The sequence below is a fragment of the Eimeria tenella genome, genomic scaffold (genome assembly GCF_000499545.2).
Source record: "Eimeria tenella Houghton genomic scaffold, Eth_scaff33, whole genome shotgun sequence".
In the NCBI taxonomy this organism is placed as follows: domain Eukaryota; phylum Apicomplexa; class Conoidasida; order Eucoccidiorida; family Eimeriidae; genus Eimeria; species Eimeria tenella.
In genome coordinates, this window is record NW_013543122.1 from 105,781 (window position 1) to 133,238 (window position 27,458).

The 27,458-nt window shown below is 46.7% G+C and overlaps 4 protein-coding genes across 4 annotated transcripts; 2 read left to right on the top strand and 2 right to left on the bottom strand.

Annotated features, from left to right (window-relative positions):
- Window positions 1–727: 727 nt before the first annotated feature.
- ETH_00005680 (uncharacterized protein) lies at window positions 728–1,159 on the bottom strand (the record flags this gene model as incomplete). Its single annotated transcript, XM_013376272.1, has 1 exon — window positions 728–1,159. One exon carries the CDS (start codon window positions 1,157–1,159, stop codon window positions 728–730), a length of 432 nt encoding a protein of 143 aa, XP_013231726.1.
- A 7,039-nt stretch (window positions 1,160–8,198) lies between these two features.
- ETH_00005685 (uncharacterized protein) lies at window positions 8,199–8,543 on the bottom strand (the record flags this gene model as incomplete). Its single annotated transcript, XM_013376273.1, has 1 exon — window positions 8,199–8,543. The coding sequence occupies one exon, from the start codon at window positions 8,541–8,543 to the stop codon at window positions 8,199–8,201; it is 345 nt and encodes a 114-aa protein (XP_013231727.1).
- A 6,287-nt stretch (window positions 8,544–14,830) lies between these two features.
- Window positions 14,831–17,131, top strand: ETH_00005690 (uncharacterized protein; the record flags this gene model as incomplete). The annotated part of the gene is made up of 4 exons (XM_013376274.1): window positions 14,831–15,040; window positions 15,242–15,698; window positions 16,003–16,119; window positions 16,923–17,131. The coding sequence occupies 4 exons, from the start codon at window positions 14,831–14,833 to the stop codon at window positions 17,129–17,131; spliced, it is 993 nt and encodes a 330-aa protein (XP_013231728.1).
- A 6,120-nt stretch (window positions 17,132–23,251) lies between these two features.
- On the top strand, window positions 23,252–26,969 carry ETH_00005695 (DEAD/DEAH box helicase, putative; the record flags this gene model as incomplete). Its single annotated transcript, XM_013376275.1, has 10 exons — window positions 23,252–23,657; window positions 23,777–23,910; window positions 24,058–24,336; window positions 24,518–24,650; window positions 25,006–25,160; window positions 25,356–25,480; window positions 25,586–25,746; window positions 25,945–26,176; window positions 26,382–26,667; window positions 26,799–26,969. The coding sequence occupies 10 exons, from the start codon at window positions 23,252–23,254 to the stop codon at window positions 26,967–26,969; spliced, it is 2,082 nt and encodes a 693-aa protein (XP_013231729.1).
- Window positions 26,970–27,458: the final 489 nt, after the last annotated feature.

Here is a 27,458-nt window from a genome sequence, read left to right on the forward strand (position 1 = left end):
ATCTTGCTGGCTCCCTTGGAATTTGATCCTCCGTTTATTCCTTAATGTGCAACCAGAAGTACGACGACCTTTGCTTAAGCGGGTGACCCGATATTGGGAGGCAGGCAGCTTTTGGGGTAACTGTACGCCTCATAGACAACTTGGCCCAGAGAACAGAGTAAGAATGTACGAAAGGCCCCAGACAAAACTTCAAGAGAGGCGAGCAAAATATGTAAGTTTTCAAGCCAGTATGAGATGCAAACCGTGCAATGGTGCCCTGAGACTCTTCGTGCCAGCATTCGCCTGACAAATGAGCGACAAAATCCGCACATTCGCTTTCGTCTTCGCATGGTATTTATATCTTTTGGGTGGTAGGCTTAAGCATATTGGGGCCTCCTCCACTGTCGTGTTCGCCAGTCTCATGTGCTTGCTTGGGAGGGTTCCTTGGGTGTACTACGGTAGGGCTATCTCTCTGCAGGTTTTCTTCACCAGTGCTGACCGAGCGGTAGCTCGCAGCACTTGCCGTTCACACAGGTTCTCAGCTTGTCTGACTGGAAGTACCAGGCAACCTTATGTTCGTTCAGTAAATCCAACTCCAGTACTAAGCCATAAGGAACGGGCTCCAGTCTCCTGTGCAGTTTGCATGTCCGCACCACACCGTCAACCCCATCAAGACATGATCAATGAAAAGCTGTTCACCGGTAGCTACTGTAAACCTATGCTTTACTTTGAGTCTCCGCACCTTGACCTAGAGCCATTCGACTGTTTTAGAACTAATGAAACTTCTCGAGGTCCCTGTCTCCAGAGCTCCTCCACATGGACTCCCTGCCACCTCAACTCGGAGTACCGCTGTCGCACACACATAAAACAGTGCTCTCTTTTTGTTGTAAGCCTCCTTCGCAGAAGTCTTCCGCCACCACTGCGGCTCAATCTCTGCTTCTTCTGGCCTGTAGCCTTCTCCAGTTACCTCCGTAGGCTTTACGCTGCTGTCCTTCTTCTCGCAAGGAGCCTCTCCTCTCCGGGTCAGTGCAGGTCGTGACTCCCACCGCGTTTTCCACGGCGGCTTAGCCCTTTTCACATGCTGATCTCTTGTATTAGCTCTATCCTCCGTGTTGAGTAGTTTGTTTTCCCATCCGAGGGAGACTGGAATGGCATTAGGTGCAGTCGCCACTGCACACATCACCCCTTTGCCATGACTTGGTGACCTAAAAGTTTCCAACCGCTCCTAGGCCATGTCATTTAAACGTTCAGCCCTCTCAGCGCTGGGACTAGTGGGCTGTCCACTGTTCTTGCCCTTGTTTTGTCAAACCTTTCCAAAAGTCTATGCTGTACCGCCTCCCAGTCAATTAAATCGATAGTTCGCCATAAATACATCCAATAAGTCAAGGACGGGCCCACAAGGTGGTCAATAAGCTCGCTCCCCCAGTTATGGGGCTCTAATCCCAGTCGTGTGTACCGTCGTTTGATACGCAGCAAAAAGGCCTGCATAGTCCCGCCTTCTTCAGGAAGGATGGCAAACGTTGCGTGCGATTCCCAGGGCTACCCCATGGCATTCTTTATCACTGCCGTTGCGGAGTTGTGTTGGTCTCATGTAACGTACGGACTGTCCGCTGGCAGACCGGCAACACTGGGTATAAGTGCCACCTGCTGGGTTGCCTCCTTATGCAGATGCGGCCGTTCTGCTACGGTGAGCTTCGGGGTAGCATGACGATGCTGGGTGGGTGTCCCGCTGGGCATATTTTTTTGAAGAAAATAGCAGACGTCTCCTGAATTGGCCCGATAACGCGTCCTTTGCGCAGGTGCATCCCTTACCGAGAAAAGCTGCCTGGATGTGAATCAGTAGTGCAAATATTGCAGGTATTGCTACTCCTAGGTCCAGAAAAGAAAAAAGCTAAATCCCGGAGAAGCCCCCATATGGAGTGCACAGCGTTCTCCGCTGCTACTACGTTACAACCTGGCGCACAAATAGGGCGCCCTTTGACAAACCCTCTACATTCGACGCGTATCTCATGAGGCAAATACCAAATTATCAATAAAAGCAGTCATCGTTCGAGTTCCCTACCCGATTTTCCTAAAATGTCCCTCCACTCAGGGTCCTTGCATTCTTGGCCCGGTGGGGCGGTGGCCCACTCTGGTATCGGCGCTATTGCCAACCCCAATCTTTGGGTACTCACAGACTATTCTTGTTTACACATGCTAATTTGCCGATTAATTGCCTTAAAAAGTTTCCGCGCTCTTTCAGCGTCCTAACCTCTTACATGTCACCCGCTAGCTACCCTCTTAAGGGCACCAGCAGTCCCTATTATAGTGCCTGCGCACTACAACTTTTCCAACTTCCTCCCTCGCCGGACTGAACTGGGCTACCCAGAACACATCAATTCTGTTGCTTGAGCCTCTATTCTCTTCTAATGCCAATGCCATGAGCCCATGCGGTATGCAGCGCTCCCTCTCCCCTCGTCATGGAAAGCTGCTAGCCCTAGGGGCGGCGGAAACTGATGATCCCAAATTGCCACGCCTTGGAAGGAACAAGATGTTTCGAGCCTGAAGACGTCTTCGCTGGCGGCGATGCCAAGCACGAAGGAAAGCCGGGCATCCTGTAAGGTGGTTAGCGAGCTCACAGGTGGCTTGAACTTCAAGGGTTCCGCGGCACTTGACGACGTACTCGGGCGCCGGCTCCCGAGCCGTACTGGTCCATGATATAATCCACGTCATGATCCTCGGTTGGAGTGCCTGTCACACTGCGGATGGGGGCTCAAGCGGCGTCAGCTTTTTGGAGAACGAAGCCAGGAGGGCGGTGGCGATGGAAAACTAACTGTTGGTTTTTGCGCAGCATCCAATGAACCCTCAATTTGGAGTACATATATTTCTTACTTTTGTTAGAAAGAGCTGTACATAGTTCCTGAATGAGTAGATGAAGAAGGGCCAAACTTGGAGCACGCTCTGGATGCGGGCGGTGAAACATTACTGTGCGCAGCTATCCGAGTCTATCTTCTACATGCGATGCTGGGAAGCCTTTTAGTTCCAGATTGATTTTCTTGCAATCTTAGCAGACCATATGGATGCCCCAGTCGTGGATCGCGTACTATTCTGACCCGGTCCTGCCTGACATTCACGTTGGTGTGTTTGTCTGAAAGGCGGCTGACCTGATTAGGGCTGAAAGTGCGTTGTGATTTTTTTTCCATGTATCAATTGTGCAATGGCGTGTTTTCGGTTCGCAGGGGCCTTTTAAATTCTGGACGAAGCTCCTAAATAGAGCAAGATAAACTGAAATGGACGTTGCTGAGTGGCGGTCACCTCCGCCCGAGGGAGCAGGAAGAGCTTACCGAGGTTCTGCTCTCATATACACACAGTTGTCCAGTGCGAAAGAAATATGCAACTCTTAAAGATAAATGAGGAAAATAATTTGTGATTTTACGGGTCCGAACTATTCCACGGATGGCAGAGAGGCGCCGAATGGGTGGAATCACCGGGAAATTCCGTCTAGGAGATTCTCTTGACTGCGGCGGAGTGGCAGTGGCAGCGTCTTTCTTTATGTGACTTTTACTGCATACCTAGAAAACTCTCTCTCTAAATCATTTGTACTCGACGCTGAAGTCCCTTAAAGCACGCCTCTGGTGCATCGAGTAACTGAAGCGCGCACTTTAAACTGACGATCCTTCCTGCTTTATTGGTGGAGCTCCGTCTTTTGATAAGATATTCAGAAAGTAATTGCATACTTGGTGTACGGGTCCATCCAAAATCAAAGGTAAATAGAAAACACATGGATTTGTCTTTGCATACTGCGGCACTGATGGGAAACGCAATTTTTTTTGGTAGCCCTTTCAAGGGTCAGCTGGGCTTGATGGAGCTGAAAACATTTCCTGGAACGCCGCTAACTGCATTTATTGTCTCCAGCAATATTTTTTGCAGTAGAACAGCCGTTGAACGCGCACTGCAAATGTAAAAATACGTTGTCACACAGCTATGCAGAGGATAATCAAAGATAGTGGATATCACTTCAAGCTTCGTCCAGGGAGCTTGAGTGTACGAAACTCTAACAGCGCTTTTTGTTCGAACGGAGAGAAACGAACAGCCAGTGTTCCCCTGCGCCACAGAGGCTTTAGCCTGATCCAAAGGTTGCATGCCACTCAGCGTATCGCAGGACAGCATCTGCGCTGACAGACGGCCGCGTAGCCTGAAGGGCCGACTCAAAGTCCGCAGCTCCAAGTACCGGCTTAAACTGAACAATAGGACAAAAGTCGGCACAAGGTAAAGGCCAGTTGCACCGACAATGCGCATCATCTGTTGCTTCTAGATTTCAGTCTCGTCATGTTCATTTGCATGTAAAGTTCAATTGTATCGGAAGTGTGCATATTTTCCTGCTTCTGATGCTAGTACAATGTTCAGTGGCATCTATAACATTTTCATTGTACCTGTATACACTTATCGTCTATCAAATATTTTTTAGCGGCGTATTTTCCAAGTGTATGAGTACGGATTCTCGGGAGACTTACAGTACTTCTATTTATGGCTTGTTCAATAGAGTCTTCAGGAATTTCCTTCAAGAGGCGACGAACTGGCTGCATTGCAGCCTCTCTACAAAGGCTGCGAAGGTCAGCGCAGGAAAATCCTTCAGTGCGCCGGGCCACTTCTTCTAAATCAGCAGTGCTGTCCAACTGCAAGCATGCAAGATTGGAAGGTTCTAGAAGCGCATGTGTAAAAAACGTGTGGAGATATATAGTGGCATTGTAACTCCACTGCGCATCTGTTATTAACCAACAAATTTCTACGCCACTGCGAGTGCCTCGCATGCCAGAAAGAGAAGGAATTTTTCTTTGTAACTTGCCTGTTGCTGGCTGAGCAAATGGTCGAGTAGGGCTTTTCTCGTAAAGTGATCTGGCAAGGGTATGAGCACGCGTTTCTCAAGACGCCGTCGCAAAGCCTCATCCAAGTCCCTGAGTCACACACTTTTGCACCAGCTAGTGTGGTTTTTGAGCCGAGCATCGCGGCAGATACGGATTGTATCACTGAAAAATCTTGAATCACAATGGTGGGCTCCAATATCAGTGCCACGACGTTCCAGATCACGAAAAGATGCCATGACAAAATGTTTTCGTTCTCTGTACCATGGAGAATTCGTTGCAGCTATGATAACAACATGAGGCGACTTCCACCGGTCATTGCTTCCTTGTGAGGGCTGTGCTTCAAATTCATGTACTCTAGGCGACGCCCTTCCCTGCTGGTACAGGCCGTCCATCTGTTGCAGGAGCTCGGCCTTGAACCTTTTCGATGCTTCATGTTCTTCAGAGTTTCCTCGATGACTGCATAGCGCGTCAGCTTCATCAAAAAATAAAACGCTTGGGGCTCGTGCACGTGCCACCTGAGAAGGCATTAAAAGTGCCAAGTAGCTTTTTGACTTGAGCTTCAAGGATTTTGGTCTTAAGAAAAATGCTCTGTGGCGCATGCATCAACAATGCCTCTCACGTTGAATAGGGCTCGAACCATCTTCTCTGATTCCCCTCGCCACTTGGATACCAATGTGGCGGGTGAGCAGCGAAACAGTGAAACTCCTGGTACGGATGCGGCAGCGCTAGCCAGCATAGTTTTTCCTGTTTAAGCAGCAAGCAGAATCATACGTGATAGGCGCTTGCTCCTTAGTGGAACGCACGTAACCTCGAATAAAAAGCTTCTTACTTGACGACTGCCCTTTACGGATGACTGAGATATCGTTCGGACTACAGTGGAATAGCTTTTGGCTACGGGCACCGGTGCCTACCTGTGCCAGGCGGGCCAAAAAGAAGTACTCCTTTCGACGGCTCCAGAAGGCCGGTAAGGATATCCGGCATGTGTATGGGCAAGAGCACAGCTTCCCTCAGCACAGACTTTGCAGATGATAGACCCACAATGTCTTTAAAACTTGTCCCTGCAGTGGTTAAATACCTTTGAGCGTCACATAATGGCAAAACTTATGCGCCGCTCGCTTGTGTGCGACGAACAACTGGCATCCATGCATTGATTTTTAAGCTCAGCACTCCTCTGGACGCATGGCTGCTGATTTGTTTTTCAGGTACTCGCAGAATGGGGAGTACTGTCAGACCTGGACTTCGCCAAAAGAGCTCCCGCTCTACCAAGTGCATGAGATCACTATCGTATTTTTCGTACTCATCAGGTGCATCTTCCCTACAAAGCACAAATGCACCTTATTTAGCTTCTCAGCCTACTGAATCCTAGGTGATGCTTTAGAGCCAATTGGTGCAAAATACATGAGCGTGGCTTGTTAAGTCCTCAGCGCATTGCCTTGCTTTCAGCTCATCGTACTGCAGTACGGAAGAATTTATCTTATCGAAATATGACAGCGACCTTTGAGTGCCAGTCCCTGTAAAAGTCAGGCAGTGCAAAAAGGATGCAAGCGTATTATACAGTTTTAGCTCAGATTGAATGCTCGAGGATTCTGCAAAGGCCTGCATGATGCATTGAACAAGTCTTGCCTTTTTCCTGGGGGTTCTCAATGGAAAAAATCCTGAAGCATTTCACTATAATGCGCGTCATTCCGTACACGCCAACCCCCACTTGCCCGTTATAGATGCTCATACTTGGCGAAATATATGCTGGGTTTCGACGAAGCTTTATATCTTGGCCGAAACAGCAGTCTTGAATCCACAAACTGTCAGACATCAGTAAAGCGGAAGTTTGTTGCTTTGCTTCAATGACCACTTGCTCCTGATGCTAGCAGCTTGCTATATATATCGAGATGTGTCTTCATAGAAGATTATCAAGCATTCACAAGAGGGCAAGAACATCATATACTCGGCACTTTTATAGCAGTGAAATACCTTATGGAGTCAGAGTCGTAGTGTATTGCAACAGTTATCCATGTATGGGGTAGTAGAAGCTCAGCATTCTCGGCCGCCTGCGACCCAGAACTCGGCCAACCCGTCACAACGAATCGAAGACAGCGGTGGAAGGCAAAGTGAAAAAAGAGACCCCCCTGAAACAGCCAGCGCTTTGCTCTCTAGAACTTAGCTCATCATTGTCCTACCATCAAAACTCGAGGCGCCATTCCGGGAACAAGACTCTCAAGCCGAATGGTCCTACATGACATTACCAAATAATGCCATACAGGACGATTTTTACCAAAGCATGCACGCTGAACTGCGTTGCCAGCCGCTTCTGTTTCAGCGACGTTACGTTATGCCTGCAGCTCCACTCTAGCCATTTAATTACTGGCAGAAGAGTCCACTATTATTTTATTATCAAACCCCATTTTGCAAATTGCTTCGCGGAAGAACGGATTCAATACTCTTCACGTCTCTTCAGCATGCAGGGCGAAGGTGTTGCGATCACAGGTGCTGCAAAAGGCACGACAGTAATTCAATGTACCATCCATACCTGGACGACGTGTTGATTTGAAGCGAGCAAAAGTCACAAACGCCGCTAAGGTCTCCAGCCTGAATGACGAGTTACAGAAAGCGTTAGTGGACTTTAACAAAGCGGGCGAATGAATTTTACGGAATAAAGTTAACATTAGTCTCTCTTTCAGCAATATACCGGCTCTGTATTGCGTTTAGCTCTCTAGGTAGTTTTCATCACCTTCATCATATCGAAGAGTATACAGACGGCCTGGCCGTCGAAAGCACCACCTGGAGAAACCTAAATGAACACGGAGCAGCGCTCGTGGCATAATCCGTAGTTTGCAGTCAGTGCTTTGGCACTTGGCATAGTGTTCGCTGTGCAGAATTTCTTGCGAGTGAGCGTCCTCGCTCCCACATGAGCTACGTATCATTCCGTTCGGTAAGTACGTAAACGGGAACTGGTGGGAGTGTGAAATCGCGGACCAACGTAGATGGCTTGATAGAGTTGCCATTCACTGACTTTCACCAGGTCTTACTTTAAAGGCCGCCTGCAAGGCATACTTCCCCTGCTGTAGACGTTTGCGTTCTTCTTTAGTGCCTTCGTAACAGGCCACGCAAAAGCCTGCGGTGCAGCCGTCAATAGCTAGGTAGCCACCGTTGTTTGAACTCACTTTCAATGTCCCGCGTTCTGTTAGCTTTCTCTGAAAACATCAACTGCACTATCCTGACACTCTCTAGGGGTCCCTGTAGTAGTAGTAGAGAAAAGCAATTAGGACCATTACAACTCATTTCGCAGCTGCTGAAATGCTGCTTCTTCAAAACGCAGTTTCCCTTACAAATGCACATTCGGATACTTGCCCGAAAAGTGAGCGAATGCTAGGCTTGTTTTTACTGGTGGCTCTTAGGCTTAAGGAAGGCCTTTGCTGGATATATGCAAAGCACAAGAAACGTGTACATTCCCACCCATCCTACGCCCTTTGCCCAACGCGGTTCAGTCAAAAGCTCTTCGTCGTCCTTTGTGAAGAGTTTGCTCATTGTATGAGCTGGCGAGACGTGTTGTGCTGCTGGAGCTGGAGATGGGGTTATAGCGACAAAAGAGACACTCTTCGTGGCAGTAGTGTATGGGACGCGCCTCTGTAGAGCATCTCTGGTGCGGCAACTCTCAGCACATAGACGCTCAAGAGACTGCTCCTCTACACAGTTACTTGCTTGCTGCCTTTGTAACCGCTTCATTGCAGGAAAACACCTGAACCTGCGGGATATTCTAGTAGCCTGTCTCCCAGAAAGTATTGAATCAATCCGATTTTTGCGTTACCGTTGCTTTGCTTTTGCGCTTAAACTCTTCCAAGTCGTAGAGAATCTAGCCAATTCTTGGTCTAGCAGATGCTGTCTCACCACAATCCAAAACGACAGGGATTGGGCGGAGCTTTGGTGTGGGTCTTCCTTTCTATTGCTCTGCTTCGTAGATTTTCAGTGCATCAGCACTTTAAATACAGCGCATTCGGCATTTCAGCCACTAAAAATGCATCTAGAAAGCTTGGTTGCTGTGTTATGTGGGCTACATCGCGTGCCGTTGTGGGACTGCAGTACGTCTTCTTCACAGTTGATGGAGGCCAGCGGATGCCAATTGCGCATTGACTACAAGCACAAACCAGACCTTTTATCACGTAAGAGGCCTGTCAAGTTCTGTTGCGCAGAGACGCAGAGACTTGCTGAATGTTTTGGCGGGAAAAGCAAGTAAAGTGGCATATCCCTCCAGGACCAAATCTGGCAGCAGGATCTTCAGGCAAAAAACACTGTTCTTCTCCCATGGCGAAGATGATGCAGAAAGGACTTACTGCATGCATTGCGCGCAGCTACAAAGATGCCTAGTCCAGCAGTCAATTTCCACCTGAAATGATTATTCCAAGCTCTTTCCCGGTATCTCCGGTTTCGTGAGTAAAAGCAGGATGACTCAAAATACAAATGCGCAATTTAACTTCGTAACATTAATAATAATGGCAAGCATTTCTGCATTAAGAAGTACGCTCATTCGTTCTCTTTGTTTTGGTATATTGGAGCTGCATGCAGCTACAGTCCCTAAAGATGAGTAAAACTGCATCGGGCGCAATTTGTGGGATAGGGCTACTCCAATGCTGATTTTTTTCTCTGTTAACTTCTCGCTTTGGTGGGAGTAATTTAAGTTTGTGCGCTCTGTGAGACACTGTGCCTTGCAGTCTAGCATCTTGTACCTCTCATTGTAATGGTGTGATGTACCGTAGCAACATATATTTAAATTGCGGCTGTGGCTTTGAAGATGGCGGAATTTTCTGAAGCACTACTGCCAAGCCCTAGTTTAGTATTTTCCTGTCGCAAACCGACGGCATTAGCACATGCAAGACAACTGCCATATGTCACGGCATAGGTCAGCTCCAGGATATCAGTGAAGATTGAACGAAATTAGTGGGCAATCTATTAAGATTCGTCAAAAGGAGCGTTTTCTGGTGCATCCAAGGCGGGTTATATTCATGATCCACCATCACCTGCTTTCCCCAAGAGATATCTGCCTTTAGGATTTGGCCCTTCGGATCATAAATATGTTTTCTTGTTTGTTCCATGATTTTATCTTGCAGTATCGGTTTCTTTGCCTCTATTCTTGACCTGTCTATACAGATAACTTCTTCCTGACGTAGTTCTTTCCCAAATTCGCCAGCACCTCTTTGATTTCTTTTGGCATGCACTTGATATCATTTCCCTGCATTGCACCAGCCTAAGTCTTTCAGTAGTAGACCATCTGATTTATTCTATACGAAATTATTTTCCGTACTGATTTTATTTGTTATCATTGGACGTTGGCCGGGCCGAGTCCTACGCTCTCGGAAGATGCTGGTACGGCTTGTCCTTTGTTGAAGTGAGCTGGTGCATCTGTCAATTCCCGGCATACTATGTAAACTCGATGACGTACTCGGTATATTCGGGTACTTTGAAGTCGAGTGTTTGTGAAAACACTCGACTTCAAGTGTTTGTGAAAACTTCCTAGGGAGTCCGCAGCCATTAAAATTTTCAATAGTGTAGATGCACAGCCTCGTTGCCTATTAATTCCCCACTAAGTTCACAGCATAGCGGGGCAAAGCCTAGGTGCTCTGACCTTAAATGCCTGTAAACATGCGTATCTCATCCACAGTTGGCGTGAAATAGCAAGGCGGTAGGAACCACGCTACACGGTACTGCACACTCCTCTCCAGTAGCTCTCTTTTCTTCATGGAGAGAAAAATATATATATCTCTCACATTCTGGAAGTTTTTCAGTATGTAAAATCATTTTTCTGAAAAGTTATGGCCCGATTTCATGCCTACTAGGAAAGTTGAGCAGTCCGTGGATGGTATTTTCATGGCGGGGCAAAGTTGCCACAAGCTCATTCATAGAAACAAATGGAAGCTTGACATAGTCCAAAACAAGTCTTGTCATTAAACGGTGCTTTTTCTATTTCATCTATTTCTTTGTATGAAATGTCTATCCTTTAAATGCCTCGCTTTTCATTGACTGCCTCTAACTGGAAGAATGATTTTGTACAATAAGGAAAAAATTCAAGCCAGCAGCCTTCCATTCCGTGCAAACGCATATATTTGCTTATTTCACTTGTTGTAGAGTTGTAGACGCTAGCGTAGCCTATCCAATTCCGTGTTTGCTGCCTGGGCAGTTGATCTTGTCGTTAAATTAGAATGCGCCTGTTCATGGCACATCGAGTTCACATGTTGAAAAACACATTCCTACTGAGCCAGCGATTGATCGAACTCCTTCGAACCCAATACTGTTCCACAATAAACCGCCCTTATTTTTAGCGTCATTTTGTTCTACTCGTTTTTCTTGTCAGAGCACCACGCTTAAATGGGGCAGCACAACAAGTATGTGCGCCGTCTAGGCCAAGTATGTCCCACGCTCATGCACAAGGATTTTTCCTAGCATGCGGGGACTTTTGACAACGACGATCGCCGATATATCTCGTTTGAAGAGTAATCGGTAGTGAAGGAGAATCACTAAGACTGCAACATCAGAGGATGGTTTTCCTACATCGGCTATATATGAAATGCTGCAAGAAGATATCGATCTGACCTGAAAGCTTCTTTTCATTGTTGCCACTGATCAGTGCAGCACTAGAATGTCAGTAATGAAACTGTTGCACACATTATGAAAATTTGATGCCAAGGGTGTGCCTCAAGCAAAGCATAGAATGATGTTACGAAGGCCAAAGCGAATTGATTCGACAATGTTGCCTGCAGGTAATAAAAAACACAATGTGGACGCGAATCAAGCAGCAACCCTAGTTTCGTCAAGGCAACTATTAGATACCGCTCTTCTCATAAGGCTTGGTGGCGTTGTCTTCTTTGCTGCAACTGAGCTATGCACTCGTTTCACCAAAGCTGGTACTGCCCCACACTTTTCCTCCTCAGCCACATTTTAGTCACAGTCATGGCATTGGTGTGTTTTGCCACCAACAACGTTCGAGCCTGCAACAGTTTTTCCCTGCCACGTTCCGTTCTTGTGAGATGCATAGTGATTTTGGCGGAGACTCCTTCAATACCTCGCGTGCACTCTGGCATCGTGGACGAGGACGCTGAGCGTGAAATTCCACCTGGTTGTATTTCCATCACCTCTCATTGAAGAACTCTGCAAAATTGAGTCTGTATACGGGCAAATGCAGTAGCCACAAGCCTAGATTCTAACAGGTTTGTAATGAAATATGATGTACTCGCTCAGTCTACTTGACATTGGGGATGAATGAAGCATGGGATTTTAAAGAGTGAGAAAAGTATCCGAAGTAGATAAACCAGATCTGCCGAGGTATCTAGATTAGGATGTTTGGAAAAATGTGTGGCCTTCCTGTGTATGGGACAAAGTTGGAGCTGAAGGGGACGACGGCACCTTTTTCAAAGTGAACTACGAGTTTAAATCTCAGAATTGACCCGGCAAAATATGCGTATTTCGCTGCGTTGAGAGACTTCTCAGCACCTTGATGCTACAGGCAAAGGCAAATTTTGCGCGAATTAAGGGTCATGAGCTGTGTCTCAGGTCTGAATAGCACCTTGTAAAGGATCACTACAGCGATTCGCTGGCTGCGAAGGGTCAGTACAGCTACACATAGGTAAAACTGTAGTTACAATTATCGATAAGCTCAGTACTCGTACATGCTGATGTTTACCGTTTTTCGTACTAATCACTCACAACAAAAAATTGAACACCGCTGGGCCACTAGTCAGGTGGTAATTAGAAGCTGAAGACAGTAACAACTGTGGTGAGATCACATTTTACGCCACGCAAACATAGACACATCTTCTGGAGCGACCAAATTCCAACTGTTCAGTAGAAATTCATTTCAACGCTGCACCTTCAAATTAGGAAAAACATGGCATAACTCAGATCCACATGCAAAGTAATGTTTCGGAATCGCACAATTTAGCTGTGTAGAAAGCGCGGCAGTGTCCAGCTAACTATACCGATCAACTGCAACCACCTGTGCCGTAATGGTTGAAGGAGTTGCCAGCAAATATAGAAATTAAGCTGTGCAGCCTATGCTATCTCTTTGAAATTAAAAAATAAGTTTCAAATGCAAAATCATAGGTAAATGCTTCTCTGTGGTGGCTGTTTTGTTGGGGGACGGCCTTGTCGAATTGTCTGTGCGCATGTGCTCTAATAAATACGTATAGACAGTTCGACAAGGCCGTCCCTGAGCATAACAGCCATCACAGATAAACATTTACCTCAGAGCGAAATTTCACAGCAATTCAAGGCTCTAGGGAATATATGCATTCAGGCACCTTCGAGAAAAAAACGCCTCAAGAATATTCTTCCGTGAAGTTAGATTATCCTTACAGCCACTGCATGCATGTCGTACTCGTTCCTGCAAGGATCACAGAAAAACACGAAAAGAATTCCGACACAATCACATTAAAAACTGTTTGTGAAATGTGTTTCTATAATTAATTCTTTCTTCTGCATTCTGCCACAGAGAAGAGTTGTCGTCAGCTCAACAATGCAAGAATCACTCAATCAGGCGGAACAGTCGCACACTGATCCGAATTGGCGAATGGGTACACTAGCCTCTGCCGCAATGATTTCATCCACGGAATGCCTTTATTTTTCTTTCTGACGGAGAGCAACGTTCTGATTATCCAATGAGGATTCTACAGCATTAAGCCAAAGCCAATTCTGGAACGTTTCCTGACACCACAGTTATTCTCCGGCAACATTTACACAATGGAGCATTTGTGTAGAGGTAAACAAATAGCTTTAAAATTGTTTGGGTGTTATCTATCCTTTTTGGCTTGGATGATCTACATTTCAAGTTGTACACACCTGGCACCCCTTGGTCAGAATCAAGCCCCGCCAAAGTTTCGAGTGCATGTAGAGGGCATTCGTTCAGGCTGCTGTTCATCATGTAAGCTTTGAAGCTTGTTCATAAGAAGATTCAAAGGTTTCACTCAACTTTGAATTTTTTGCATCTGAAGAATTCTCCAGCTCACCTATTGTAGGAAACGGCGTGTCTGCATGATGCTTTACTCAACTTAATCTGCCATTTGTCGAAGCTTAAATTTTCAAAGCTATTCGAAACTCACTTTAGCATCCCACACTTGTTACATCAAACCAGCGGCGGTCCTCAGAAAACTCCATAACGTACACAGGCTATTGCCTTCCTGACGTTCACACACCTATCCCAAAAGTATCGACTTAGAGACATCTGCTTCAGAGAAGCTTATGAAGCAACAAAGTGCCGATCCCTCGCCACCTTACAGCCTTTTGTTGTGAGCTATTATTGTGTGAGCCCTGAGATGCATAGAAAGTTGCCTTCAGTCCCGTGCTGCACAAAGAACAGTCTAGTGGGAAAAGAGAGACTGCATTGGCCGGCGCAGTAACGTTCATAGTACGTGTGGGAATCCATTTCTGCGCAAACAGCAAGACTACAAGAAGACGCGAAACTGGAAAGAACTGAAAGCTCAGAGAGGCAGAGCGTAAAATGGCTCACGCAGCAAAAGTTTGTGGTCAGGGAATCCCTTGTGGACCAGAGGTCGCCGGCTCTGCAGAACGGCAGCGCAAACAAACCAACCAATACGGCAGGCTTCGAACTTTTCAGCAAAATATTTTTGCGCTGCTTGCCGAGCCTTCGTTTGAGCCTCTATTTGATGTTGTCATTGTTGCAGAGAACAGAGTGAGTCCTTTGTTCCTAGCTCACTAAATGAGCCACAACAATAAAAATTGGAGTTGTTAAAGAATGCTTTTGCAGAACTTAACAGTGCTTCAGCTCTTGCACTTACCCTCGAGCCTTTTGCACATTGCCACTTATTTGGCTAAGAAGACCATCAAATGGCGCCACTATCGAGGTTTAGGTCTGTACAGTCATAGGGAGAAACTAGATAGTGTTTGATTCACCAGTGCACGTATCGTTCGGATTAGAAGACACAGATCTTTTAAAGAGTAACTCACGTTCAGAGCAAAGCCGCGTCAGCCGTTTAAACTCGTCGAAAACTTGACCAATCTATCTGGCAATGTGTTTACATTTCGGCTACATGCAGGAGCTGCGCGCCCACCAGTGTGTCCTTGCTGCATGTAGCGAATACTTTAAGAGGCTGTTCTGCGGACCGGAGACTGCAAAGCGCATTGAGTTTCAGCAGCGCTGGCCTGTGGTGCACCAGCTTGTACGCTGCATGTACGGCGCAGATATAGAAGCGGGAACAGACCCCGAAATTGTGTTAGAGGTACTGAAAAATACGATTTCGACGGGCACTAAGAAAACTAGACAGTTAAAGCATTACAAGAATATTGTGTGTAGCTCAAATTATGCAAAAGCATGCTTTTCGTGACACGTTCGATGAATTAATTGCATTTAGACTGGCCGGAAGAATTTTCTGTGCCTACTGCAAAATAAAACTCAGCATTTTACATCATTGTATCTTCAGTTGGCATTGTCTGCACAGGTCTTGGCCGAGGCCCGCAATTTAGAAGTGAACTGCCTGAGCATTGATGATTGTCTCTCGCTCATCGTAGATCAGCTTTCAGTTCAAAATTGCGCTCGTATTCTGACCCATGATGAAGTGGCTCATCACAAGGAGCTGTCTCGCCAAGTCTGCGGATATATCGTTAAGCGCTTTGCTGATGTCGTGCGAGCGCCGACGTCAAGGCAGCAACTGCTGCAGATGCCCCGGAACCAAATCGTGTACATGGTCCGGGAGCTATGCCGCCGCTGCGACAATAACACAGATGCCGATCTGATTGTTCGATTCGTCGTTGACTGGAGCTCATTTGACACAGTGTGTGAGCTTCTGAGAGACTGCAAATTGTGGGATTGGGCTGTAGAGCCTGGGGCTCTCTCTATCTTCCGAGACGAAGATACACCCTTGGGAGCTGTCCCGTCGAGTAAGAGAATTTTCAACGTTTCGATTCATCTGTTTACAATCAGCTGGTAGCAGCACAGAAATCCTACTCTGGAAGTTCAATGTGTAGACTGCGTCATGGATTGTTGCCTTAAACGCGTGAAGTGTACTGTCAGCGCATTTTTGACCGTTTGATGAAGTGCATGTGTCACAAAGAATTTCCTGGAACAAGTGCCAGGCAGTTCACACATCGGCATAGTTCGTACTGGCCACCAGTGGAAGTGGGCCAACATTACGGCCACCACGTGATACAGAAGTAGGCTTGTCTTCCATTGCATTGCCTTCAGACTTGTTAAGCGCAGCTCAGTGGCGCATTAGCAACTTGAAGATCGCCTTGAGAGAGTCGCTTCCTGCGAAATTCGTCTGCGGTACCTATTTTGACTGGAGTGTTCGACTTGATATAGGTAACGTTTGATTCTGATAGCACATTTGCCGAAAATGATCCTCGTGAAAGATTTTGACAGTTGTCCTCCGTTGCACTATGCTGGAGTACGGCTTGAGTCGTGTGCAGGGGCTGAAAATAAGTTGAGAATCGTTTACGAGTCCGCCGTTGACAGAACGCCGGGGCAGCCAGCATGCATCAAGAGGTTCCCTGCTGCTCTATTCGCCTGGCAGGTAGGCCCAGTGGATTTCTTAATGCACTCGGTCTTGCAATATCGCAATTTTTTTCGGAATAGTTTTGTTTCTTCTGTGCCGATACAAACGTTGGCATCTTCTTCTATTTTATGCATGAAGCCTTGGCTGTTTTTGTTTGTTCTTGTCAACTCACAGTTAGACTGCTGACTCACGAAGCAGTAGCTACCACTTCTTCTTTGTTCAGGCCATATTTCGGGGGCAAGACGTTTTCCGCGATCGCCCAGTGTTTATATGTTTCCCTGAACACATTGGCTTGCACTGGTCTACGACATTGAACATATCGACGAGTGAGCTTCGTGGAACCTGAAATTCTCTAAAGATTAACTTGAACGTTTGTTTTCAGCTTGCTGAGTCGTGATTCTACTTTGCTTCAACTTTTTAAAATTTCTGGTTTCCTTCAGCTCCTCTGCAGAGTCTGCTCCGAAGCTTAGGAGGCACGCAACTAAAACTGCGGATCCTACTCATGCCAGTCGATATCTCCGCAATGTGCCAAATCCTGTAATCAATGCGCAGTTTTTGCATATCACGGACTGAACATTCATTTTCCTGTCCTGCGGTGGTTGTCTTTCAGATGACGTTACGGAGGCTGATGAACTGACTCTAATGGTGCAGATGACTGAAATTCCCTTGGTGTCCCTCATTCTTTACTATTTTTCGTCGGATCTGAATCAGACGCTGGCACAAGAAGACATTCTGAATCGTCTGCCTCATATTGAGTACCGCTGCCTGAGCTCCTACACTCTTTTCCACCAGAATGCGCCGGCTCTCACTTCCTCATGATCGGCTTATCAATTTGCTCACTGATTAGTAGCAGCGAAGATATTCCGGCCAAACAACACTGAGAGGCAGTTACTACACAAGGTTACCCTGGCCTTTGGCTCTGCTTATGCCAGCCCACTGCAATGTCAAGGCCGTGAAAGGCAACGCGTGCGTTACTGCAGCTAAATGAGGGATCTGGAAAACGTTGCTACCCTTGTTGTGCTCCATCACTGCATCGATGCACAGGTCATCTTATTTGTTTTAGAGCCTTTTTGCTGAGGCATTTGTGGCTGCTAGTTTGACACTGGGACTTCGCCAGAAACAGACGCCCAGCAATTCACTACTACTTTAGCGTCTTTGAAGCCCCTTCCAGCGCAATTAGTACAAAATACGGCAAGCGCTGCAATGCGCAGTGCGATGACACAATTGTTTTTTTGAATTGACAAAAGTGAGAGTCATTGCTCCTTTTTTAGATGCCGCAGCTAGAGTTTTGACTGGGGAAAAGTAAATTAGGTGAGCCTCGGGTGAAAGCAATGCCACGAGCAGGAGAAATACCATATACCAGTACTGAGAGAATCCAAAACGCTTTTAAGCTCTCAAGTCTAGTGTGAAATGACTTTTTAGGAAGACGGAGGCGTTTACAGGCCTTTTGCCACACATTACATTTGAACTTCTGGCTGTAGGCTAACGAAATGCAGCTTTGATTATCCTGTACGCCTTTACTACTCTCAGCGCATTGACTGAGACTAGTGTGAGTGTTGCTAGAAAACCAGCGCTCAAGAGCGCTGGCTTTCTAGCAAAGTGCAAGATGCAGCGAACTACATGAAAAATCGGAGCGTGCACAAACGGAGAAACAAGAGCACACTTACTCACCGACTGAGCTAGATATGCTTGTAGATACTTGTAAGGGGCAACGTATAGCCTACCAGTTTCGCTCACTAAGGGGCAGTAAGCCTCTCTAATCCTGGCTTAACGTAGGTCCCAGTCTGAACGTGGCTGCCTTGCGTGAACTTCTAAGTGCGCGTCCCGTGGAGGAAATTCAAAACTAATAACATAGGCAACGATAAACCTGCCTTTCCCGTCATCCTCTGTTTCTTGTACTTTATGTCCTTCTTTTGGATGCTTTTAATTTTTGCCTGTTTATTGCTCTCTGTTGACTATTACTTCTCAGCTCCCTCAGCCATCAGCTCTTGCCTTGGAGCTCTCTAAAAATGTTACCTGCTGCGTTCCATGTTTGCTAATGTGATATCTGCTGCCTTTTTCTCCTCAAACTTTTAGTCTTTACAGAGCCGCTACTCGATCTGAGTGGAGGGCTTGCCTATCTCCTTAAAAATCGACTCTGCCATGCATGAATGGGCAAATCGTTGAAATACGTATTTGTGTCGCTTTATTATGGAGCGAATTCGTTCTTTATCCGGTGAAAAAAGCGTACGGTTGACTGTCGATGTCTCGCAACATACATCGTGTCATTCAATTGGCCATATTTGGCATTAGAGCTTTAAGCTTCCTTTTTAAAGAGTTGTCTTAAATACTGAGCTGCCCGCACTGATGAAATGTAGGCCCTGCACCTTCAAGGGCAGGCCGTTCTAAAAACAAACTAGGATACCACAGATCCAGAGAGAGAGGTGCCCACTCGAATCAAACTTGAGCACTGGCGAATGCTTTTTCCGGTAGCGCCTGGAGTCCTGTTTTATTGTCTGGTATGCACTTAGCAAGTCAACTGATATGATTCCGCGAATGCACAGAGAGAAATAAACTATGTATAACTTTGTCACTGTCTCATGAATTCTTTTTGAGGCTGCTACATTTCGCAGGTGTTACAGCAATTCAAGCAAGCTTTTTTCCTCTTGGCTTCTCTTCTTAGTTACGCAGGGCTTGCCCACGTAATGACTCATAATGACTCATCCTGTGGCCAATGTGTGAATTGATCAGGCTCCCGAAGTGTAGACAACAAGTATCTATACGAAAGACAAAACGGTAACCTGTCCCATCATTTTCTGTATGCTTTCAATACGCTCTAGTATTTGCCCTGCCAAAGATAGCTTGTGTACTCGATGCCTCTATTCATTTTGGCCTGCAGGTGTCCCAGTCTATTGGGGGAAGCTTGCGCCTTGCATTTGCGTGTCTCAGCCGTTAAGCTTATTCCTCTTGCATGCAATACTGCGCTGAATAAATTGGAGAAGGCTCCCTAAGTGCTCCTGGAACTTCTTATGTTGCGGTTCTAGTGTAGGAGCTTCACTAGCCTTGAAGAGAAAAACGAAAATGTGCTTGCATCTTGTGCGTGCACTTTGTGCATTTCGCTTTCAACAGAGTACACAGGTTTTAGAGTGGTAATATTTAGTGCACCTGGTTGTTCATGCTTATTTCGGTCCGATGTCCACTTGTTTCGGCAAATGCCAGCTTGTAAACTTTGCCTTCTTATTCATGCTAGGCTTTCGTTACGTCAGAGAACAAGGCAAATAATCCAAGCTCGAGAGTGATGCGGAAGCATTAGTGGCATTCATCGGTGGTCAGATCCTTCCTCATACGTGCAAATTTGCACCTAAGTAGGTAGTCTGTATTTCTGTGAGCAGTTGCTCATTTACCCCAAGGGTTTTTGGGACAGGTTCACATTGAAAATGTATGATGGTCTAGTGAGTCATTTTCTATGGTTAGCTCCCTTCTGTCCAAGTTTAATCGAGCTATGGCCCAAGTTGCGAATCCTTTCTGCTTGTTTCTGAATTGCTCTAGCTTGTCTTTCACAGGAGTTGGCCCATTGCTGCATTTTGGTCTTGGCGTTTTTTGGTCCAGGCAAAACAAAGTTGCTGTAGAGAAGCTCTGAACCCTTCACACTGACAAATGTTCAGGGAGTTGTTCCAAATTTGGGCACAGAGAAACCCTAACTACTAGGTTGCTAACCACTATGGTCGCTGGAACTGCTACGAGGCGTGCGCTTCAATACGGGCAGCTATAATTACTTCGATAGTATATAAATTGTGCTCACAATGCTTTTGACTAAATGCCAGCTGTGCGTGACGATTGGAGGGATGTCGAAGCCAGCGATTCCTCATGTTTCTCACCCCTCCGAATGCTTTTAGAGAGGGAAGCAACGGCAGCCATCAGTTCATTAGCACATTATCGCAAAACAATTTGTGGTCCCAAGCGATTTTCAAAGTGATGTATTTTCTTCGGATTTAGCCTAATTACCTATGCGGTGACAAGCAACCCTGAACCCCTACCTTGACACTGCCACTCTGCCGGTTCAACAGGTTCAACAGGACGTAATATTGCAAATCTGATTAGACATAGGAAATACAGCTAAACGAATTTGCTGCTTTTCAAAAATGTAGCCAAAAGCATACAGCGAATTGCACACAGTCCTGCCAGCCAGAGTGGTGCTTCCTCTGGCGGAGAGCCTCAACGGCCATTCCGTCCTCCTCCTAGTTTGAGGTAGCACGAACTGCTGTTCTTTCAGCTTCGCTGCTGCAGCCAACCAAAGCTGCTTCTGAAACGGCTGCTGGCAGGCACAACATTCTGGATCCAAGTCCAGTGTACTCTATCGGGGCCCGTACGCTAAAACTCCCTTTCCCCAAAGCACCCTCGGTACGGATATTTACTTAAAATAACTTCTTCAGTGGACCATGCTGCACATGGCAGTGCCGCGCGTGCGTTTCTCAACTGGAAGCCATCCTCGCCTACAATTCAGCAAGCCACTTGGGCTTTCGACGCCTTGTGTGTCCCTTGCTGTTTCAGGTGGTTCTCAGACCTGCGCAGCCCGTCTCTGCCATAGCGTCTTCTCCCTTAGATCCTCTTGTACACAGTAACTCAAAGAGGAGCAAGCCACTGTTTGTGGCCAGCCTGTCATCCGACGTTTCTTTCATGCTAGCTTCTCATAGTACGTCATGCGCGTTTTATATGCTGGAAAAGTTAGTGCCCTTCCTATAGTACGCAGCTACTTTTTGTGTTTTAGCTTCATATTTTCTTTCTAGGTTGTCCAGAAAAGTGGACATGTCTCTGAGCAATCTGTGTCTTCTCGGCTAGCCTTAATGGTATTTCAGAACTTGGCAGAAGAAACCTCCGTCATATAACAGCAAAAATATACCAAAGATACTGAAATGACCCCTGGCTGTCTGACAGTGTGGAAAGTTGCAGCATCAGACGATTATGATTAACGCATGAACATGCTCCAACGTAGCACTTGTGCACTTGCTTAAGAAGAGACCGTTAGGACCTAAAGCAGAAGTAGCACTCAACCAAATCCTGAAAGAGCGAAGCCAAGGGCTGAGCCCACAGCGGCATTTTTGTTTTATATTTTAGCTACTTAAAAGTTGTCTGGATATTTGTTCACAGTAGGGTACAAATATTCAGAGTCAGCAGACATTTCCAACGATAGTTCGAAAGGTCCAAACTTAGTTGCTCAGGCCGGTCCAAACTGTTTGATATTCTTACGGCCGTCTCTTATCTATGATACGCAGAGCAAGATTTTTGCCGAATGTATACCTGAGTTACTGAATATGCTGTAATAAAAGTAGCTGGCCAGAACCTATTAATGGAATTGATTGGACATGACTGCCTTCAAAGGAATGTGTGAGCATTTTGTTTACAACTCACTGAGACATTTGAAAATGGCGGCGTTTGGCGAGGAGAGCCAGTCTGCTTTTCCCGGACCTCATCATAGGCGTGCATTGTGACAGTGGAATTTTAACTGTTGGCGTGTACTCTCTTTCGCCTCCTTTGGTGCGCAGTCGATTATTTTAATGGGGCTGCTGGTAAGAGAGGTTCCAGTGTAGCAGATCCTCGCTGACAAATAAGAGGATTTTGACAGTTTCTAGGGACAGGTGACACAAAAGGACTAGTCCGTGCAAACTCGAAACTGCAGACTTCACCAATGGCCTTGGCACTTTGGCCTTCATGCGATACCGCCCATAGGTCTAGGAAAGCAATTGCTCAAGCTGAGCTTTTCTCCTGTTTAACCCAATACACACCATGCTGTTTTTTCCCTCGTTGGCGTTAATCTCGCCTGTAACTTCGTCATCGAGGAGGCTTATGCTGAGATAGATAGTCTATGAGGATTCCTGCACCAAGCAAAGTCCATTGCGCTCCAGTCATCCACCAATGCAGAAGTAGATAGCTCCGAAGCATCCGCCATCGAACCCGCAATGGAGAAAAGACAAACCATAGCTTACATTATTCTCGCTAGCTGCCACAAAGGATAGTAAAAGTGGTGAGCCACAGGACGACACCTTTCGTTTACGGACATTGGGCATCTCGCTGAGGAACCGTGGAAAAAGACGTTACCTTCATATTCAAGCAGCTTGAAACCTACGCAGAAACTAAAGATGCAGTGGTGGCTTAAAGGAACAGTGAACAATGGTAGAGGAGCTAGGGAGCGAATTGCCTAGAGTACTGAGGGTGAGAAGTGTTACTTGCACGGATGGAACTGACCATTGCTCGGGTTCCCAGTATTGTGCTGCGTGTCAGTTGAAAACCAGCTAATCAATCAGGACTGTATTTCAACAGTGGAAGGGCATCCGGTGGAAGGAATTACTCCCCTCAACACCCAACATCCAACACCATCCATCTGCAACTCACCTTCATTTCGCACCACGCCTTCTAGTGGCAGCAATGCATGGCTTTGTTAACGTAAATTTCTTATCATGAGCTAAATCAGCATGAAATTATGGCTTTGCGCGTATCGTTTTGCTGTGTAGGAGAACCCCGACACATTATTCTGTGGACCTTACGCCTCGACGGATACTGCATTACTTGGGGCTTGCATGCACTGAAGCTAAGAATGGGACATGGAAAATAAGTTACGAGGCGCTCATGCATAAGCGCCCTATCGTTTATCTAAAGATCACTGTGCAATTACTCACGGATACTGAGCAAAGGCAGCATCTCTGCCTTCATACACAGACCGAGCAGATCAACTGCCTTTGCTGCGTCGCCCGCTAATGAGTCTTGTGGAGCTCCTTTTAGGCTGGTTTTTATTTGTTACTTCAGCCTTAAGTCAAGTGACCAGGCTTATCAGTGAAGTTCCCTTCGGGAGAAAGTGCTACTGTCGCACAACGCTGCCTATCGAAGTGCCTTAATCTATTGGTAGCTGAAGACGAGGCTGTGAGGGGATCAGCTGTTCCACCTCACTGCCTCGGCTCTTCTACTATGGGGACCGTGGAGAACCATGCTAGTGCGACAACGTCAACCGCGGCGCCCACCTCTTCTCGTGGAGAGGACGCAAGTACTGCAGATGCCTTGCATACTCCTGCCGTTGTGGCAGATCATCAGGACGCTGGAGACTCCACTGCGGGAGCCGCAGCTAGCAAACGAGTACGAGCTCAAATAGAAGAAGATGCTTCCCTGTTACAGCAGCTGCTGGAGGAGACAGAGGCTGCAGGGGCTACGGAGTACGTCCCGCTTAAGAAACGTAAAGCAATACGCGAGAAGCTTTTGAAAAAGCAATTACAGGCACTTAATGCTCATTTGGAGGTGGAGGAGGGGGCACCGGGTCTTAGTGGATCTGAACAAGATGAAGAGGCCAAACAGAGGGAAGCGAAGCAGAAAGAAGCAGGTTAGTAGTGAGGCAATAGTTGCGCTTGATCTGTCGCTGCTGTGAGCAGACTTTTAGTGGAATGAGCAGACCGCATAAATGCAGACAATCAATGGCCTGAGAGCGCCTGTTGTGTGCAGCCATTTCAAAAGCCCGCCTTGACTTTAGGAAAACGCTCCTTGCTACGAGCCGGAAGTTGCGTCAAGAAGCAGAAAAGAACAAAAAGGATGTTGTGCAGGAAATTGAGGAAGAAGAGCAGCGTATCCTCGAACAGGCAGGAACAAAGCTTACATATTAGCCCGAATCTGTCACTGTTATTCATATGCCGCTTAAGCGTGAGTTGGTTAGGAACAGTACGACTGGGAGCTCGCACGTGCGTGCATAAGTTCTGTTTTTGATGGTGTGCCCTTGCGAAATGCAGGTATCGAAGTCACTGGGAGCCCCACTACAAGGCGTTAGAGAGCGAGCCAAGGGAATTGTCTATTCCAAGAGAATGGCCACTTCTTGGACAATGCCTTCAAAGTACCGTGAAATGACGGAAGCGGAAGCACAAGAAGTTCGGGAGCGCTTTTTTGTTGACGTTAACGGGACTGACGTTCCACCGCCATTCCGAAACTTCAAAGATATGTGCTTTCCGCAACCGATTCTGGATGCCTTGAAAAAGAAAAACATCACTGCGCCTACCCAAATTCAGATGCAAGTGAGGGACTCGATCAAAGAAATGCAGCTCAGTTCTGTGGGGAAGAAACTTCATGAGCTACCATCTTGTAAATATGAAAGAACGTTCTCGTAGGACTGAGGAACTGTGTTTAAGCAAGAAATGATGTGCACTTTGCAAGCCTAGGCAGGTGCATTATCATGTGCCTGTGCGAGGCCCTCAGGGCATACCGGCACTACTGCAAGGAAGGGATTTGATTGGCATTGCTTTCACGGGTAGTGGCAAGACTCTTGTATTCACTCTGCCAATGTTAATGGGGGCCTTGGAGTCCGAGATGAGATCCCCCTATATCGCTGGTGAGGAGCGTATAGCGCAACACAACTATGCAAGCGGGTTTGATCAATTTTCGTACTGCGAATTTCTTCGTCGCACTGTACGAAATCGGGGAGGCACTAGGTTTGCAGGCTTAAGGAGCAGTAGAGGTACACGTTTTTTATGCTGCGAGCTTTCAATAAGAATTGCCACAGCACACTCTTGCCTCAAGCCTTATTGTTTCCGCGCAGTGTATGCAGCATATGGCTTTTGCATAATCTTTATTTTGCCATTGCAATTGCTGTTCATAGCTAATTCAATCCAACGAAGCGTCTTTGTCATTTTTAGGATGTTTAGCTGTAAGCCTTTGCAAGCTGAGAGTGCGTGATCCCGCTTCAGGGGAAGGGCCTTGGGGTCTGGTGGTTTGCCCCTCGCGGGAGCTGGCTAGCCAGACAACTGATGTTGTCAATTTTTTCGCCACTGCTCTTCATGAAGGTGGATATCCACAGCTGCGCTGCCTCTGCATGATTGGAGGCGTTAGTACGCAGGAACAGGTGCATGCTCTCATAGACAGGCCACTTGAAGAGCAGCTAATTTTGGGGTTATTGTAGCTTCCTTGTAGACCTAGCGATCGCAAGGTTTTTGTCTTGCGTTGCACGACTGCCCGGGAATAGCTTATTCTGCAGCCGCAGCTGCATTGGGGCATTATTATCTTTTGCACTTGCCCGTTGTTGGATTTTTTCATCCAGGCAACATTCATACGTAATGGTGTTCACTGCGTGGTGGCAACCCCAGGGAGGCTCACCGATATGCTTAACAAGAGGCGCATGGGGTTGAACCAGTGTCGTTATTTGGCATTTGATGAAGCAGATAGGTAATTGCAGCTCGGGAGAGCGCTTTTTCACATTGCTGTAATAAGGCGTAAAAGAAATGTAGGAGATTTTTAGGAGTACCTTAAGGCATGCTGTGTTTTTTGCAGGATGGTGGATATGGGCTTCGAAGAGGAGGTTAGGAATGTACTTGATTGTTTTGGTCACCAAAGGCAAACGCTCCTATTCTCCGCCACCATGCCTCGAAAGATCCAGGAATTTGCAAAATCTGCTCTTGTTGATCCCATAGTTGTCAACGTTGGCAGGGCGGGTGCGTTCAGGATGCACATCTCCGCATGTGCTCGCGTTTGTGACTGGCTCGGAGAGAGTATAGTGGACTCATTCATAATCTTGCTCACTTTGCAGCTGATTCGATTTCCAATGGTGATTCAAATTTTTCTTGCCCTTATTTTTTCCCGTCTACGTTATATTTGTGGCCACTTGTCCAGTTTCTTGTCTTTGCATGCAGGAGCTGCAAACTTGGATGTCATTCAGGAGGTTGAGTACGTGAAACAAGAAAATAAGCTTCCTTACCTTTTGCACTGCTTGCAAAAAACAGAGCCCCCAGCTTTGGTTTTCTGTGAGAACAAAAAGGACGTGGATGACATCCAGGAATATCTGCTTTTGAAGGGAGTGGAAGCGGTAGCAATTCACGGCGGTCTTGCGCAGGAAGAACGCAGCGAGGCTATTCGCCTGTTTAAGTGCGTTGCGCTAGCCAGCGGTCTCACTGATTGTGTTCAGAGCATGTCAGCTAACGCTCTTTAGTGCGCACAGGATGACAGCAACTCTAATGTCTTTAGTTTAATTGTTGTAGGGATTGATAAGCTGTTAGTCGAGACCGACTGAGCTGCAAGCCGGGCACGACTACTTGTGGAAATGTGCATTATGATCTATTCGCACGTGCAGAGAGGGTCGAAAGGACGTACTTGTCGGAACAGATGTTGCATCGAAAGGGCTCGACTTTCCTGCAATTCAGCATGTGATCAACTTTGATATGCCGAAAGAAATCGAGAACTACGTACACAGAATCGGGCGAACGGGCAGATGCGGCCGTACAGGAGTAGCGACAACCTTCATAAACAAAAACTCCGAGGAGACAGTTTTGCTAGATCTTAAAGCTCTTCTGATCGAGGCTGGCCAAAGAATTCCTCCATTCTTGGATGCTCTAGATAGCAGGGGCTTGAATCTGAAGGTATGGGGTTTCCGGACCAAGTATCTGTAGCCGAATTGATCAATTCAATTTCTTTTGAAATGGTTGCATGCCGACATGCGGGGCCCGAGGTTTCTTTCAAACTGGGATGCGACTGTGTCTGTGCTCCTTAGGAAATTGGAGGTGTTAGAGGCTGTGCATATTGCGGCGGTTTGGGCCATCGTATTGGACAGTGCCCGAAGTTAGAAAGCCAGAAAAGGCAAACTCAGGGCTCGACGGGCAAGGACTATTTGACTTCGGGGTCCCGCTACGGTGGCACTGGGAAATACGGTGGGGAGTGGTAAAGGTTTAAATTTTTAATCGACTGAATAGGATCGTTGTTTCCGAAGCTTGCTATTGTGGCACGTGGTTGTTTCTTGGCCACTTGAGGAACGCGAGAAGAGCTGGGCGCTTGGCAGTTGCGTACATATAGGACGTAGAGCCTTTTTCTCTTCAGGAATGCCAGTTTCGACGGCCTGTAACCATTTTTTTAGGTTGCTCAGACGGCTACAGAGCTCCTTTAGATGTTACTCTACCGGCACATAGGGAATCAGCTTCGCAACTGGCAGACTTGAACTCCAACTTTATTTAAAGCATTCTTACTAGGGCTGCCACAAGTTTGTACATCTTTTCAACAAATTAGGGCAGTTTTACAAGTCACCTACAGGTAATAAGGGCGCCTGAATGTTTGGTTCAAATGCGAACGCTTCCGACTTTAAAGTTCTAAAGTGGACCCGTTTGCCTTTAAGGAAGCTCAGAAGGATAGAGGCTCTAATGCCTCGTTTCAGAGGCCG